This window comes from Micropterus salmoides, unplaced genomic scaffold (genome assembly GCF_014851395.1).
Source record: "Micropterus salmoides isolate LMB-PRFRI ecotype aquatic unplaced genomic scaffold, ASM1485139v1 Ms_hic_scaffold_9, whole genome shotgun sequence".
NCBI lineage: Eukaryota > Metazoa > Chordata > Actinopteri > Centrarchiformes > Centrarchidae > Micropterus > Micropterus salmoides.
Window position 1 is genome coordinate 24026439 of NW_024044681.1, and position 13811 is coordinate 24040249.

A 13811-nucleotide genomic window follows, 5' to 3' on the forward strand; every position below is an offset into this window, starting at 1 on the left:
CATCTGCATATTCACCTACAGTCATTTGTACCATGGCATACCATCCTGTGCCACTTGTACAACAACATAGTGATCTATCGGTGTCTTGTATTGCATTATTAGCAGCATCCCACACCAATGTTCTCATCTTATACAGTACATGACTTGTGTTTTTTTGCAGACATTCCACATTATTGTGTAGTGTTTTCCTCCCTTTCAAATGTTCAGAGAATCCTTTACAGTGTTCAGCCTCTCTGGGGCTGCAACTGTCCATGTCTTCTCAAGAATTAGATAAACTTGCAAAATCCCTTTTAAGTCCAGACATCTCTTTTGTTATTTTATTGCAGAATCTTAACAGTTGTAACGACGTAAAGGCTCTTGGTGTCTTTCCTCCAAAGTGTTTATCATTCTATAGCCCACATCTGTAGGCCTTACCATGTGCAGGCCTCACCATCCTTGTTGTTCTTTTTATGAACATGCGTCGGCTTAAGGATTGTTTTGAATTGGCAGTTCGCCTCTTAACCCTTGTGTGATGTTTTGTTATGCTGGGCTTCATCATTTGGAAAACTGCTTGTCATCACTGGATATATGAGTCGGTCCAGTCCAGTAACTCTGAATGCTCTTTGGGCGCAGAATCAAGAGGAAAAAGACTAGGGGCCGATATTTTTTACCGCCTCTCTCAAGTCCGGAGTGTCCCGAATCATGGTAGGTTCTTCAGAACATCCTGACTCTGGAGTATCTGTGATCCAAATGAGCTGGGGGGCAGGTCCTGTCTTTTTGTTGCATTTCCTGCATTCCTCTGTTTGATCAAACACACACAGATAACAGAAGACAACAGTTAAAATCATGAGCATTGTGTTATTTAAACTAAGTTTAAGTAGGCTGTAGATTTAGATACAGATTACTGACCACTATGCCTGCTGGGCTTTTTGGTTGGATGTTTCTTCTTTGCCTCCAACAAGCACGAGCATTCAGCTTCACATCTTTGAGGAATTTCATCAAATAAATGAATTTCCTCTGGAAAAATCAGCATGTTATTTTAAATTTGCTATGAATAGGTACTATTCTTTGCAGACAAATGCAACACAATGTGTGCATATAAAAAATCATCATGGCAAGGCCTACCTAAGAAATATGCTCTCTTTCTTGATCCTTGTTCCCGTCCTGAGGACCCAAGGCACTTCAGAACTGTTTTTGAAAATAAAAATATAAATCAGGATTTTAAAAAAACTACTCCTATAACATTTTCAAACAACTTTTAGAATTATGTTTTTACTCACCAGCAACAATAGCCATTTCTACAGACTGCAGGGATTAGTTGAAGTGTCTACAGAGACGACACTCCACAAAGGGTCCTCAAGTGATGGTGGGGACAGCATAGTCAGGCATATATAGGGTAAAAAACCCTCTCCTCACACCTGTCTTACCTTTGATGTCTGTGTTGTTTGGTCTGATGGACCATTTGACAGTATTTGTAGGAAGCAACCCCCGTTTTACATCCCCAAATCTGTCTGTAGTCCCATAGCCTATCTCCATTAGTCTGTGGCAAAAAGAACCAAATGGCATTTATCACCAAATGTAGCAATTGTGGGATATACAGATGACACTTATGAAATAATGAATAAAGAACGGGGGAATGACCATTTTAAAATAACTTAGGCCTACTTATAGATTTCCTCGCTTTTTCCCCTCTTACAGTCTAAATAACTCTTTAGAATGACGCGAGTCGCTTTCTGATGAAAACATTCAAACAACTGATGAGCTGAGGGCATGGTGAGACCTGTTTTTAAAACTTTATTTCTGCCTAACTTAACCCTTTACCTCTTTAACCTGTTGGTGTCCTGTGTTGTGCTTGCTGACAAAGTAGGCTAAACTCTTTTTGAGTCTGTGAGTCTGATTTTGGGTCAAAACCAGTATTTCCCAGTTTCCCAACCTCTTACTGTCATTTTCACAAACAGAATAATGGTTTCACAAATTTGAAACAGTGTTTTAAAGAATATTTAGCCTCTCTGGGATAACCAAGATAACGTAGAAACTCATTTCAGCTTTGTCCTTCTTTTCCCAGATCAACACCTCTCATTCAACACTAATCACACCCCCTTGTTAATTGCTAGCCAGATGAAGGGGGGGTAGTCTGTTTTAAAACTTAAGGATGAAAGGGGTAGAGTTATTTTCCCTACTCAACACCTCTCATCCAACGCTAATTAATAACACCCCCTTCTTACTCACTATGTGATAATGTGGGAAATCCCTGACACAAAGTCACTCTTATGATAATCTAGTCATCAACCTCCAAAAACACAGGCCTAAGCTTTTGGTCAGGAAAACACACATTGAGAAATACACACACACACACACACACACACACATACAGACAACTATTTGGCACACCACATTTTTTAGATTGCAGAGTAAAATTGACTGGATAAACTACGCGATAATCTGTCACTTATGTTACTCATGAATGAAATCAAGTCATTTTGAAAAACCTTTCAGTCACAAGGTAGAAACTGCAATCACTTTTTGGCAAGTAGAAAAGTTGGGTTGTATTTTATATAAAGGTAGAATTTTGACAAGTAGAAAGGACTGGATTGGTGGTAATCTGTGGAACAGAGCATTTAAAATAATACAGAGTCATAAGGATTATTGGAAAAGAGACAATTTCTTCATTTTATAAAACCCTGCCCTCTGCCGATCATGTTAATTAGCCTATAGTCTAGTTTCCAAATATAAACAAGCCTATTACACACTGGGCCTACCAAACACATATAAAACAATACTAGTAGCCTATTGCCTGCAGTCTGTCATGTTTGATTACTAACAGTAAACACTGATTTGGCCTCAGTTGTGATTTTTCTGTTACAGATACAGATAAAAGTAGCTGTAGACCATAGACGTATAAACTAGGGGGTGCAGCTTTAACAGACAGGCTGCGTCTCACATTGTGTTTGTGCGTTTAATATTCTCACCGGGTGGGCCGACGGTTAACTTACAGTCCCTACCTCTAAAACCAACTAATTGCCTTCTCTGGGTAGAGACGGGCAGACCGTTGTTTCTTACAGTATTTGGTTAAATGTAATCAAAGTGCAATTTGCTATTGTTTTCACAGCCACCCAATGTGTTTTAATCTCGGTCATGTGACGTGTGACTGGGAGTGTAGGGATGAACAAACGCACCCCGCTCCGTTCATTGACAGAAATGGCTACCACGGAAGTGGGTGAGTAGATTCATAACTGAATTCTATTTTAAACTATGTCCAAATTCCGTCCAATAAAATTATTTAGATCATTTTGTTATAGAATAGTTAGCTAACACGTACAACAGATGTAGCGACCCTGGCAAGTGGCCGCTGTTGTGTCTATGTTAACACCCTCTGAAGCTAACAGCTAACGTTAGCCGCATCAGCAGCTGCAGCAATGATGCTCCCTCTCACTAAAGACACTGCAAGCACACCTGCTGTTTTTTCTTGTATCTTTTGTTTTCATTATTTCTTTTTTATACCACAACTAACGACAACATTAGGGTTCCCAGATCTCCCCTAAGTAGAGCCAAACACAGGTCCATGTTGTCTCTCTAAAGGACAATCTATTCTTCTACGTCGTCCGACTAACGTTAGTGTCGGACTATACACGTTTGCATGTTAATACTTAAGTGTTGAGTAGGCCTGACATCTTGCATCTAGCTCAGTATTTTATTGAATAAACAGATTTATGTAAACTTTATTTAATCATCAGTGGCCAGTGAGGTGTCCCGGGGCTAAACGATATGGATACTATTCTAGAAACTCAATTGACAGACTCTGCGAATGTGTAAAATAACGACACAGGGATTCCTGTTCTTGCCTAATCTAGTAACAAATCAAGTTATTTGTCACATTGATGCCAGACATGTAAAAAAACAAAAACAAATTTATCATTGTCACAAAACAATCCTGCACATTGATTTGCAAAACACAACTAGACCTCCATATTCATACAATATATTTACAAACAGTGAATATACCATACACACAATAAAAAAACAGCAACCACAGAATACGTTCGACATGGTAGAATCTCAGACGGTTGACACATTTATGTTATCTCACTGTATTGTCTCTGCATGTCTCTCAGAGCGTAGACGTGGCCGGCTTGCTGCTCTGTCCATAGCAGCGGTGGTCATCATCGTGGGAGTCCCTCTGTGGTGGCGGACAACTGAAACGTACCGCGCCTGGTTGCCTGTCAGTCAGATAAAAGAGCTGGCTAATCTACAGGTTTGTTCATGTTACTTGCTATTAATTTGCACATCCCCATCTCGTGGTTCATTTAATCTTGTCTGGTGTGTAATACATGTGTATCTTTTTAAAAATCTGTCTTTATTTCTTTGTTGTTGTTTTTTTTTTATAGCTACAGTTGAGTGCTGATGTGGAGGTTGTCTTTGCACGTGGAACTGTGACCCCAGAACAGCAGAAGAAGATCCCACTGACAAAGACACAGGAAGAGGAACACACAGTAGATGGTGATTTATACATGCTGTCTGTGATCTTATGGTTACCAAATATGAAGACTGCAAGCTAATTCTTTTCTCAAATTTGCTTTGTTTCCAGAGGACACAGCTTTGAGGTACAGGTATGAGACAAGGTACCGCACAGCTACAATCATGGAGGAGGACGCCCTGAACCAGCCCACTGCTGCAGGTGAGATGATGTCTGCCTGTCAAATCCAGCTTTCAGCTCTTCAGATAACATTTTGCTGTCTCAGTTCTCTCTCTGTCTTACTTCTCCCTGTCTCTCTTGTTTTTCATTAGAGGCAGATTTATCGCTGCACACGCTCAGTGAGAGTCCGTGTGGTTCTTTGGTTGTGTATGTTATCCCAGAGTCGTCTTCACTGCTGCCTGAGGTTAAATCTCACAATGTTTTGAATTTCTTTTGAGTACTGTGTGGCCACTGTTTACTCTTTCGTATTCTTTATTTTCTTCGTTTTTCATTAGTGTGTAAATGTTCATATGTTAATTAAAGTCTTTGTGTAGTTTTGTACTTTGATGAATTTCAGTTCTCTATTGGATCGAGTAGCTGAAAAGATGATATAATCTATCTAAGCTATCCGCTAAGTGTTTAACTGTCTAAACACAGTACCTTCTGCACAGCTTGCAAACAGAATTATGAGTCATTTGTGTTGCTGGGAAGGAAGAAGATAATACAAAACCAACCTGTATCTCTCAGGATGTGGACGTGTATATCGGTCAGCGACGGACAGCCCTGCTGCGTATTGGCGGCCAGATGAGAGTGGGCAAGACACTAGAGCAACTGCTGGCTCACCTGGAGCCTCGGATGAAGCAGGTGCTGCAGGTGATGTCTTTTGGCCACACCGACATCACCGCTGCCCTCAGCGACAGAGTCCGTCTCAGCCCTGGCAACAAAGAGAGCATCGCTGATAGCATGAGAACCTTTAAATCCAGCCCAGGTCGGTCTTTGTTGCAGCACAGCTGTAAAGTGGGCCAGCTTAATTTCTGTCTCAGTTAGTATACAATTCAACTCTTATTCTGTTCTCTGCTTATTCTGATCTTCTCTTTAGGTTATGAGATAACATTCAGTCTGTTGAACCCAGACCCAAAGTCACACCGGCTACACTGGGACATAGAGGGTGCCGTGCAGACCTACATCCAGCCTTTGCTTACAAAACTGGCCCCTCTGGCCAACTTTAGCATTGACTCTCAGGTACTGATATATGTGCATATGTGCAGTACCCACATCACGATGACAAGATGCTCAACTGCTGTATGTTAATGAACATATTCCCTTACAGACGTTGTACTATGCCATGCTCGGTGTCAACCCACGTTTTGACAGCAGCCGCAGCGCCTACACACTCAACTCTGACAGCCTCGCTCATGTCATCAACCCCGTGGAGGCTAGACTGGGTAACCGAAAACGCACACTGAGTAGAAACATTGTGTAGTGTGTTCTGGTGTATTTTATATATAACTTTCTTCTTTTTTTCCCCCTCTTTCTTTTTCATTTTGAGGCTCAAATGCTGCATCTTCCAACCCGGTGTTGAATTTTCTTCTGTACGTCCCGGATGCCCGCCATTCACCGCTTTACATTCATGACCACAAGAAACAGGAGGTGCTTTCTAATGCGTTTCACTCTCCACGGTGGGGTGGAATTATGGTAAGATAATCTAAAGAGCAACACTGGATGACAGTAGTCTAAGTACTATCAATGGTTATACAGTGAGGAAAATAAGTATTTGAACACACTGCTATTTTGCAAGTTCTCCCACTTAGAAATCATGGAGGGGTCTGAAATTGTCATCGTAGGTGCATGTCCACTGTGAGAGACATAATCTAAAAAAAATAATCCAGAAATCACAATGTATGATTTTTTTAACCATTTATTTGTATGATACAGCTGCAAATAAGTATTTGAACACCTGAGTAAATTAATGTTAATATTAGCATGCATATATATATATAGCCTTTGTTTGCAATTACAGAGGTCAAACGTTTCCTGTAGTTTTTCACCAGGTTTGCACACACTGCAGGAGGGATTTTGGCCCACTCCTCCACACAGATCTTCTCCAGATCAGTCAGGTTTCTGGGCTGTCGCTGAGAAACACAGAGTTTGAGCTCCCTCCAAAGATTCTCTATTGGGTTTAGGTCTGGAGACTGGCTAGGCCACGCCAGAACCTTGATATGCTTCTTACAGAGCCACTCCTTGGTTATCCTGGCTGTGTGCTTTGGGTCATTGTCATGTTGGAAGACCCGGCCTCGACCCATCTTCAATGCTCTAACTGAGGGAAGGAGGTTGTTCCCCAAAATCTCGCAGTACATGGCCCCGGTCATCCTCTCCTTAATACAGTGCAGTCGCCCTGTCCCATGTGCAGAAAAACACCCCCAAAGCATGATGCTACCACCCCCATGCTTCACAGTAGGGATGGTGTTCTTGGGATGGTACTCATCATTCTTCTTCCTCCAAACACGGTTAGTGGAATTATGACCAAAAAGTTCTATTTTGGTCTCATCTGACCACATGACTTTCTCCCATGACTCCTCTGGATCATCCAAATGGTCATTGGCAAACTGAAGACGGGCCTTGACATGTGCTGGTTTAAGCAGGGGAACCTTCCGTGCCATGCGTGATTTCAAACCATGACGTCTTAGTGTATTACCAACAGTAACCTTGGAAACGGTGGTCCCAGCTCTTTTCAGGTCATTGACCGGCTCCTCCCGTGTAGTTCTGGGCTGATTTCTCACCTTTCTTAGGATCATTGAGACCCCACGAGGTGAGATCTTGCATGGAGCCCCAGTCCGAGGGAGATTGACAGTCATGTTTATCTTCTTCCATTTTCTAATGATTGCTCCAACAGTGGACCTTTTTTCACCAAGCTGCTTGGCAATTTCCCCGTAGCCCTTTCCAGCCTTGTGGAGGTGTACAATTTTGTCTCTAGTGTCTTTGGACAGCTCTTTGGTCTTGGCCATGTTAGTAGTTGGATTCTTACTGATTGTATGGGGTGGACAGGTGTCTTTATGCAGCTAACGACCTCAAACAGGTGCATCTAATTTAGGATAATAAATGGAGTGGAGGTGGACATTTTGAAGGCAGACTAACAGGTCTTTGAGTCAGAATTCTAGCTGATAGACAGGTGTTCAAATACTTATTTGCAACTGTATCATACAAATAAATAGTTAAAAAATCATACATTGTGATTTCTGGATTATTTTTTTTAGATTATGTCTCTCACAGTGGACATGCACCTACGATGACAATTTCAGACCCCTCCATGATTTCTAAGTGGGAGAACTTGCAAAATAGCAGGGTGTTCAAATACTTATTTTCCTCACTGTAGCTTAACATAAGTGAATGTGTTATATATCAATAATAATGTGTTAGCTATGCAGTGATTTTACACTCTGAATTTGTTGTGTTGGGTACTGATTCAAGAGAAAATGTCTTTATCCATATATTTATAGGTCTATAATATTAATGGTTTCTATGAGCCAGAGGCTGCATTCCCTGTTGACGTCAACATCAACATGGCCAAAGTCATGGGGGTTTTCCTTGCACAGCTTCGGTAAGTGGACTCCTAAAGCACTATAGGTATTGCTTTTCCTGTATACAAGGGGTAACCTTCCTGTACTGTGCCCTGTCAGACTGTTGCTGGGTGTGCAATCGTCTGCCCCTCCTCCTGGCTTCCTGGTGGCACCGTGCGGCAGTACAGGACTAGCTGATTGGGAGCTGGACCGTCTCATGTGGAGTCGGAGCGTGGAAAATGTTGCAACAGCAACCACCACCATAACCTCACTGGCCCAGCTGCTGGACCAGATAGGCACCATTGTTATCAATGACAACATTGCGGAACAGGTATGATGCATACACACCTGCATTAGTCAGTAGTATTTGTGTGCATATGTGTTACAATAGATTATGGACATCCCTGTCCACATATTTTTGTTTACTTGTAGTCTGTGGCTGTGGGTTTGTGGCCCATTTTATCAGTATTTAAAAGCACATCTTCCTCTGTCTTCACCAAATATAGTTTCCCTTTCTGAAAATACTTCAACTAAATAAATCCTTTCACAGACAAGTGTAGATGAACATACCAGGCCATATAGGGCTTTGTTTTGGGACATCTGATCACTGAAATGAAATTTGACTACCCTGTTTCCAGACCTCTGAATCACCATCCACATCTCAGATTTGTTAAGCAATTTTAATCTGGTCCGGTGTTGTGCTCTTTGACAGCTGTTTTCTTCTGTTAGAGAAACTATTGGCCAATCAGAACTTAGTTGTATAAAAAAAAAGACAATGCCTTGTATTCGAGATTATTAGATGGATTGTTGCTGTTTATGGTCAGCACCTTAAACCCCCAACACATTTCTTTGATAAATGTGAAAAACATTCATTTAACTACCACTAGAAACGGTTACTTTAGATTCTGTATTATTAATAATAATAATAATAATAATCTTTATTTGTAGAGCACTTTTCAAAAACAAGTTACAAAGTGCTTTAACAAGTGTAAAAACAATAATACCCAAAAGACAACAAAAACAATACAAGATAAAAGCATGAAAACATTGAAAAGACTAAAATACACGTTTAAGATAAATATAAAATTAGTAAAATAGAATAAAATAAAAGGGATAAAATAAAGTCAAATAAGATCGGGAAAGGCTCTCCTATAAAAGTATGTTTTAAGAAGGGACTTAAAAGAGTTCACTGACTCAGCTGACCTGATTTCCTCGGGCAGGCTGTTCCAGAGCCTCGGGGCCCTGACAGCAAACGCTCTGTCCCCTTTAGTTAGTTAGTTAGTTAGTTAGTTAACAGACCTCTGCCCGAGGATCTCAAGGTACGTGCTGGTGTGTATGGGACTAAAAGTTCAGAAATATAACAAGGCGAGAGGCCATGAAGAGCTTTAAAAGTGATAAATAGAATTTTAAAGTCAATTCTAAAACATACTGGGAGCCAGTGTAATGAAGCTAAAATAGGAGTAATGTGGTCATATTTCTTTGTTCTGGTTAAAAGCCTGGCAGCTGAGTTCTGGACAGTATGGAGTCGATCAATAGATTTTTGGGTTAAACAGGTAAAAAGGCTGTTGCAATAATCCAGGCGTGATGAGATGAAGGCGTGTAAAATGGTCTCGGTGTCCTTAAAAGTTAACATAGATCGAATTTTTGCTATATTAACGTTGATAAAAACATGATTGAACAAGCTTTGTGGTGTGCTGCTCGAAATTTAAATTACTATCAAACCAAACACCAAGGTTCTTTGCCACAGGCTTAATGTGATTTACTAGGGAGCCAGCAGATGGCAGTATTTGTTTTGCCATCTGCTGGGACCCAATGACCAGGATTTCTGTTTTGTCTGAGTTCAGCTGGAGGAAATTATTTGACATCCATTTTTTAACTTCACAAAGGCAGTTGTTAAGTGAACTCAGCATTCCAGGGTCTGTGGATCTGACGATCAAGTACATTAGTGTGTCATCAGCATAAATATGAAAAGAAATACCATGTTTATGGATAATATGTCCAAGGGGAAGCACATACAAGGAAAACAAAATGGGTCCTAAGACCGACCCCTGAGGCACACCATATTTAACTGGACAGAACGAAGAGACATAGTTGTTCACAGACACGCAAAACTTCCTATTTGACAGGTTGGATGAAAACCATTCTAGGGCAGTACCAGATATCCCCACCCAGTGCCTCAGTCTGTCTATCATGATGTTGTGATCAATGGTGTCAAAAGCAGCGCTGAGGTCCAGGAGTACCAGGACTGAGCACATACCTTCATCAGCAGACATTAAAAGGTCATTGGTGACTTTAAGCAGGGCAGTCTCAGTGCTGTGGTACTTCCTGAAACCAGATTGAAACTTTTCAAATAATTTGTTATTTTCCAGTACAGTGAGCAGCTGTTTGGACACAATTGTTTCTAGAATCTTTGCAATAAAAGGCAGTTTTGAAATTGGTCTAAAATTATGTGGGAGGGAGGGATCTAAGCCAGGTTTCTTTAAAAGTGGGTTCACGCAAGCCGTTTTAAAATAATCAGGGACACAACCAGTAGATAGGGAGCTGTTGAAAACAGAGATTAAATGGGGCCCAACAGAATCTATTACTTTCAGTAAAAACTTTGTAGGTATTACATCAAGTGGGCTGGAGGACACTCTAATTTGTCATACTGTTTTTAAAAGCTCAGACAAGTCGATGGGATTAAACTGGTTAAAACTCTCTTGTTGCTGGTGAGGAACCTCTGAGTAAGAGGCTGCAGGGGTAATAGAGGCTCTGATTGACACCACCTTATTGGTAAAATAAGATAAAAACAATTCACAGTCATCATTACTTCCAGCTGAGGCACAAGGAGGGGTTGGGTTTACCAGCTGATCCACAGTCTTAAACAGAAACCTGGGATTGTGTTTATGTGTAGTAATGAGTTCAGAAAAATAGTGTGTTCTCGCATCCTTAACCATGTTATTGTAGTTAATTAATAAATCCTTCAGACTGAGGTAATGGACTTGGAGACTGGATTTTTTCCATCTGCGCTTTGCTTTCCTGCATTCCCTTTTTAGGCTGCGAATGCTGTCATTTATCCAGGGTTGCTTACTAGCTTTAGACGTAGGCCTAACCTTTAGAGGAGCAGTAATATTTAGTGACAACAAGCAGATATGATTGAAGTGATCGACCAGATTGTTGGTGTTGGAATCAGACAGGTGTTGGCTTTGGCTCTGAAAGAATGCACAAAACTTTGAAACACTTTCTTCATTAAAGAAGCGAGAACACACAGAGCTTGGTGAGGCGGCATGAGTAACAGGCGAATCGCAGCTAAAAACAATACATCTGTGGTCAGATATGGTCATGTCCACTAATTCCACAGAGGAAATGCTGACACCCAGGGTAAAAACCAAGTCCAGTGTATGACCACGGTTATGTGTTTGCCCTTTGACTCTGTTTGAAGTTAAAAGAAGTGGCCATATTTAAAAAGTCAGTTGCATTAACATTGTTGGGGTCATCAACATGATTATTAAAATCGCCACAAAGAACAATTCTGTCATAATTTAAAACCAGAGTAGATAAAAATTCAGGAAGTTCTGATAAAAATCCTCCAGGCGGTTTTGCGGGGTGATAAATTATAACAAATATTATAGGTTGCAGCCCTCCAACTTTAAGAGTGAGAACTTCAAATATATATATAAATAAATTCATCACAGCGTACTTGATGACATTTTAAATTTTTCCTATACACGCTCACTAGCCCACCACGACGACCACTGACCCTTGGTTGACTAAAACAATCATATTGAGGCCCCGTGCAAAGGACCTTAAGGCGAGACACCACATTCAAATAGGCCTTTTTCTCAAGATTACTCATATCACAATGCAACTTATGCAACAAGCTAAATGTATACATAAATAGAAGCTTTTTTTGAATGATAACTTTTTATGTTTTTTATTTTTTATATACAAATTAGGTATTTCCTCATTAAATACGCATGGGATTGGTGTAAATGTATGATGATCTAAATGCCTTCAAGGGCAAAGTAAATTTCTTGGCGTACAGGAAAAATGTAATTTTGAGAAAAAGGCTGTTAAAGATTAGCTAACGCATTACAAACACACAGCATAAAAAATGTTCTTATCTGATATCTTATCTCTTATATGATATATGAACTAGCCAACATTGAGCCCTAGAAAAAAAACTTTAAAAAGATATATGATTTTATATGGACAGTTTTAAACAGACCAGTGGAAGTTTTACATGTAAAATGCTAACAAAGAATAAAATGTATGCGATCTGCGGTTAAGCTCTAAAATAATTTAAATATCTTTCCTATAATTGCATAAGTTGTATCCAACATGTGATTGTTGTTGCTGTCCCTCAGGTGTCCAGTGCCGTCACGTCTCTGCAGCTGGCTGTAGCAGAGTTGGAGGCCGGGAACCTCGGCTTTGCTCTTCAGTACAGTAAAGAGGCCATCTTGGCATCAGAGAGAGCGTTCTTTGACCCCTCACTCCTCCACCTCCTCTACTTTCCTGATGACCAGAAGTTTGCTATCTACATACCACTCTTCCTGCCTATGTGTGTGCCCATTCTGCTGTCACTGCTCAAAATAGTGTCTGAAGTGAGACAGAAACGCAGAGAGAAGCAAGCCAAGAAGGACTGAGAAACACTTGAAGAGAAGATGGGATGAAAAATGTAGTCTGAACAAAAAAACTGCGAGTGGCCTTGACATTTAGGTACAAAGGTGGGCATGAAAGACTCATATGCAGCATTGGGGTGTGGTGTTTTAAAAATGTGTCATGCATCATTTTTATTGTTTCATGTAAGGACATGTTTATTGTAAGATTGTAACAAATGGCTGCTGTGGATGTCTGACACTGTATAGTGGAAAGCTTAAATTGTTTTTATATTTAAATTCCACTTAAGTTATTTACAAATAAAGACTTACGTTGTAACTCATGTTTTTGCTCTTTGTTTAGCAAGAAAATACCTGATATTATATCATTATTACGTTTATTTGGCAGACACCCCTGAAGCAACTTACCCCAATTTTGTGCAAAGTTGAGCATAAAAGTTTGTTCTTTACCTTGCAAATAGTAAATTGACAAAGTTAGTGACAGACAATGGAACTGATATCTGATATTTTGAGATAATCGTCATCAGCTGATACCTGCACTCACGAGGCAAATAAACAGAAAATGTCTGCAAACACATCTGCAGGCAGCTTTATCAGTGTGGCTGCTGTGGAATGATGTTGCCGCTTCCCCTTGTGAGTTTTGGGACGGCGGTGGAAAAGTATTTTTGAGCCCTAAATGTCCTCAGTCACCGTCTTGTAAATGTTTATACGTTTCTCCTATCCTAAATGACAGCTAATCTAATCTGAAACCAACATTAAAATGATATTGTTACTGCAGAGAATAATACAGCTGAATGACGTCACTTCTGACAAACAGTACCCAGAGTCATGCTCTGAAATGTACAGCACAACCCAATGTATTTTTCCATTTCATTATTTAAAATAATCCAACAATCCAACAACTTGTTACTGGCTAAGATAACCATGTATATTAGATTGTACTCTGCACTGAATAATGGAATTATACATGACTTTTCTTTGTCTTGATATCTGCATTGTATATTGGCCTCCCTGCTCATAATCCCATATCGGTTTACCACTAGACAAAGTAACGAACACATGGGCCACTTAATACCCAGATCGTTCAATTGCATCTCATTATTTTCATCAGCGCAGTTGTTTGTAATTCATTTTTTTTTGGATTGTTTAGCTTGCGAGACAAACTATAGCACTGGCTATGTTGTCCTTTGATTCAGTCAGGATACATTTGTGTTTACAGTACAT

The 13811-nt window shown here is 40.2% G+C and overlaps 1 protein-coding gene across 1 annotated transcript; it reads left to right on the top strand.

The window, feature by feature from the left end:
- The first annotated feature begins 3089 nt into the window (after window positions 1-3089).
- Window positions 3090-12910, top strand: pigs (phosphatidylinositol glycan anchor biosynthesis, class S). Its single transcript, XM_038709194.1, has 12 exons — window positions 3090-3196; window positions 4092-4231; window positions 4365-4476; window positions 4565-4654; window positions 4765-4856; window positions 5180-5420; window positions 5532-5674; window positions 5763-5877; window positions 5982-6127; window positions 7930-8030; window positions 8110-8320; window positions 12336-12910. The coding sequence occupies exons 1-12, from the start codon at window positions 3142-3144 to the stop codon at window positions 12612-12614; spliced, it is 1725 nt and encodes a 574-aa protein (XP_038565122.1). The 5' UTR covers window positions 3090-3141; the 3' UTR covers window positions 12615-12910.
- Window positions 12911-13811: the final 901 nt, after the last annotated feature.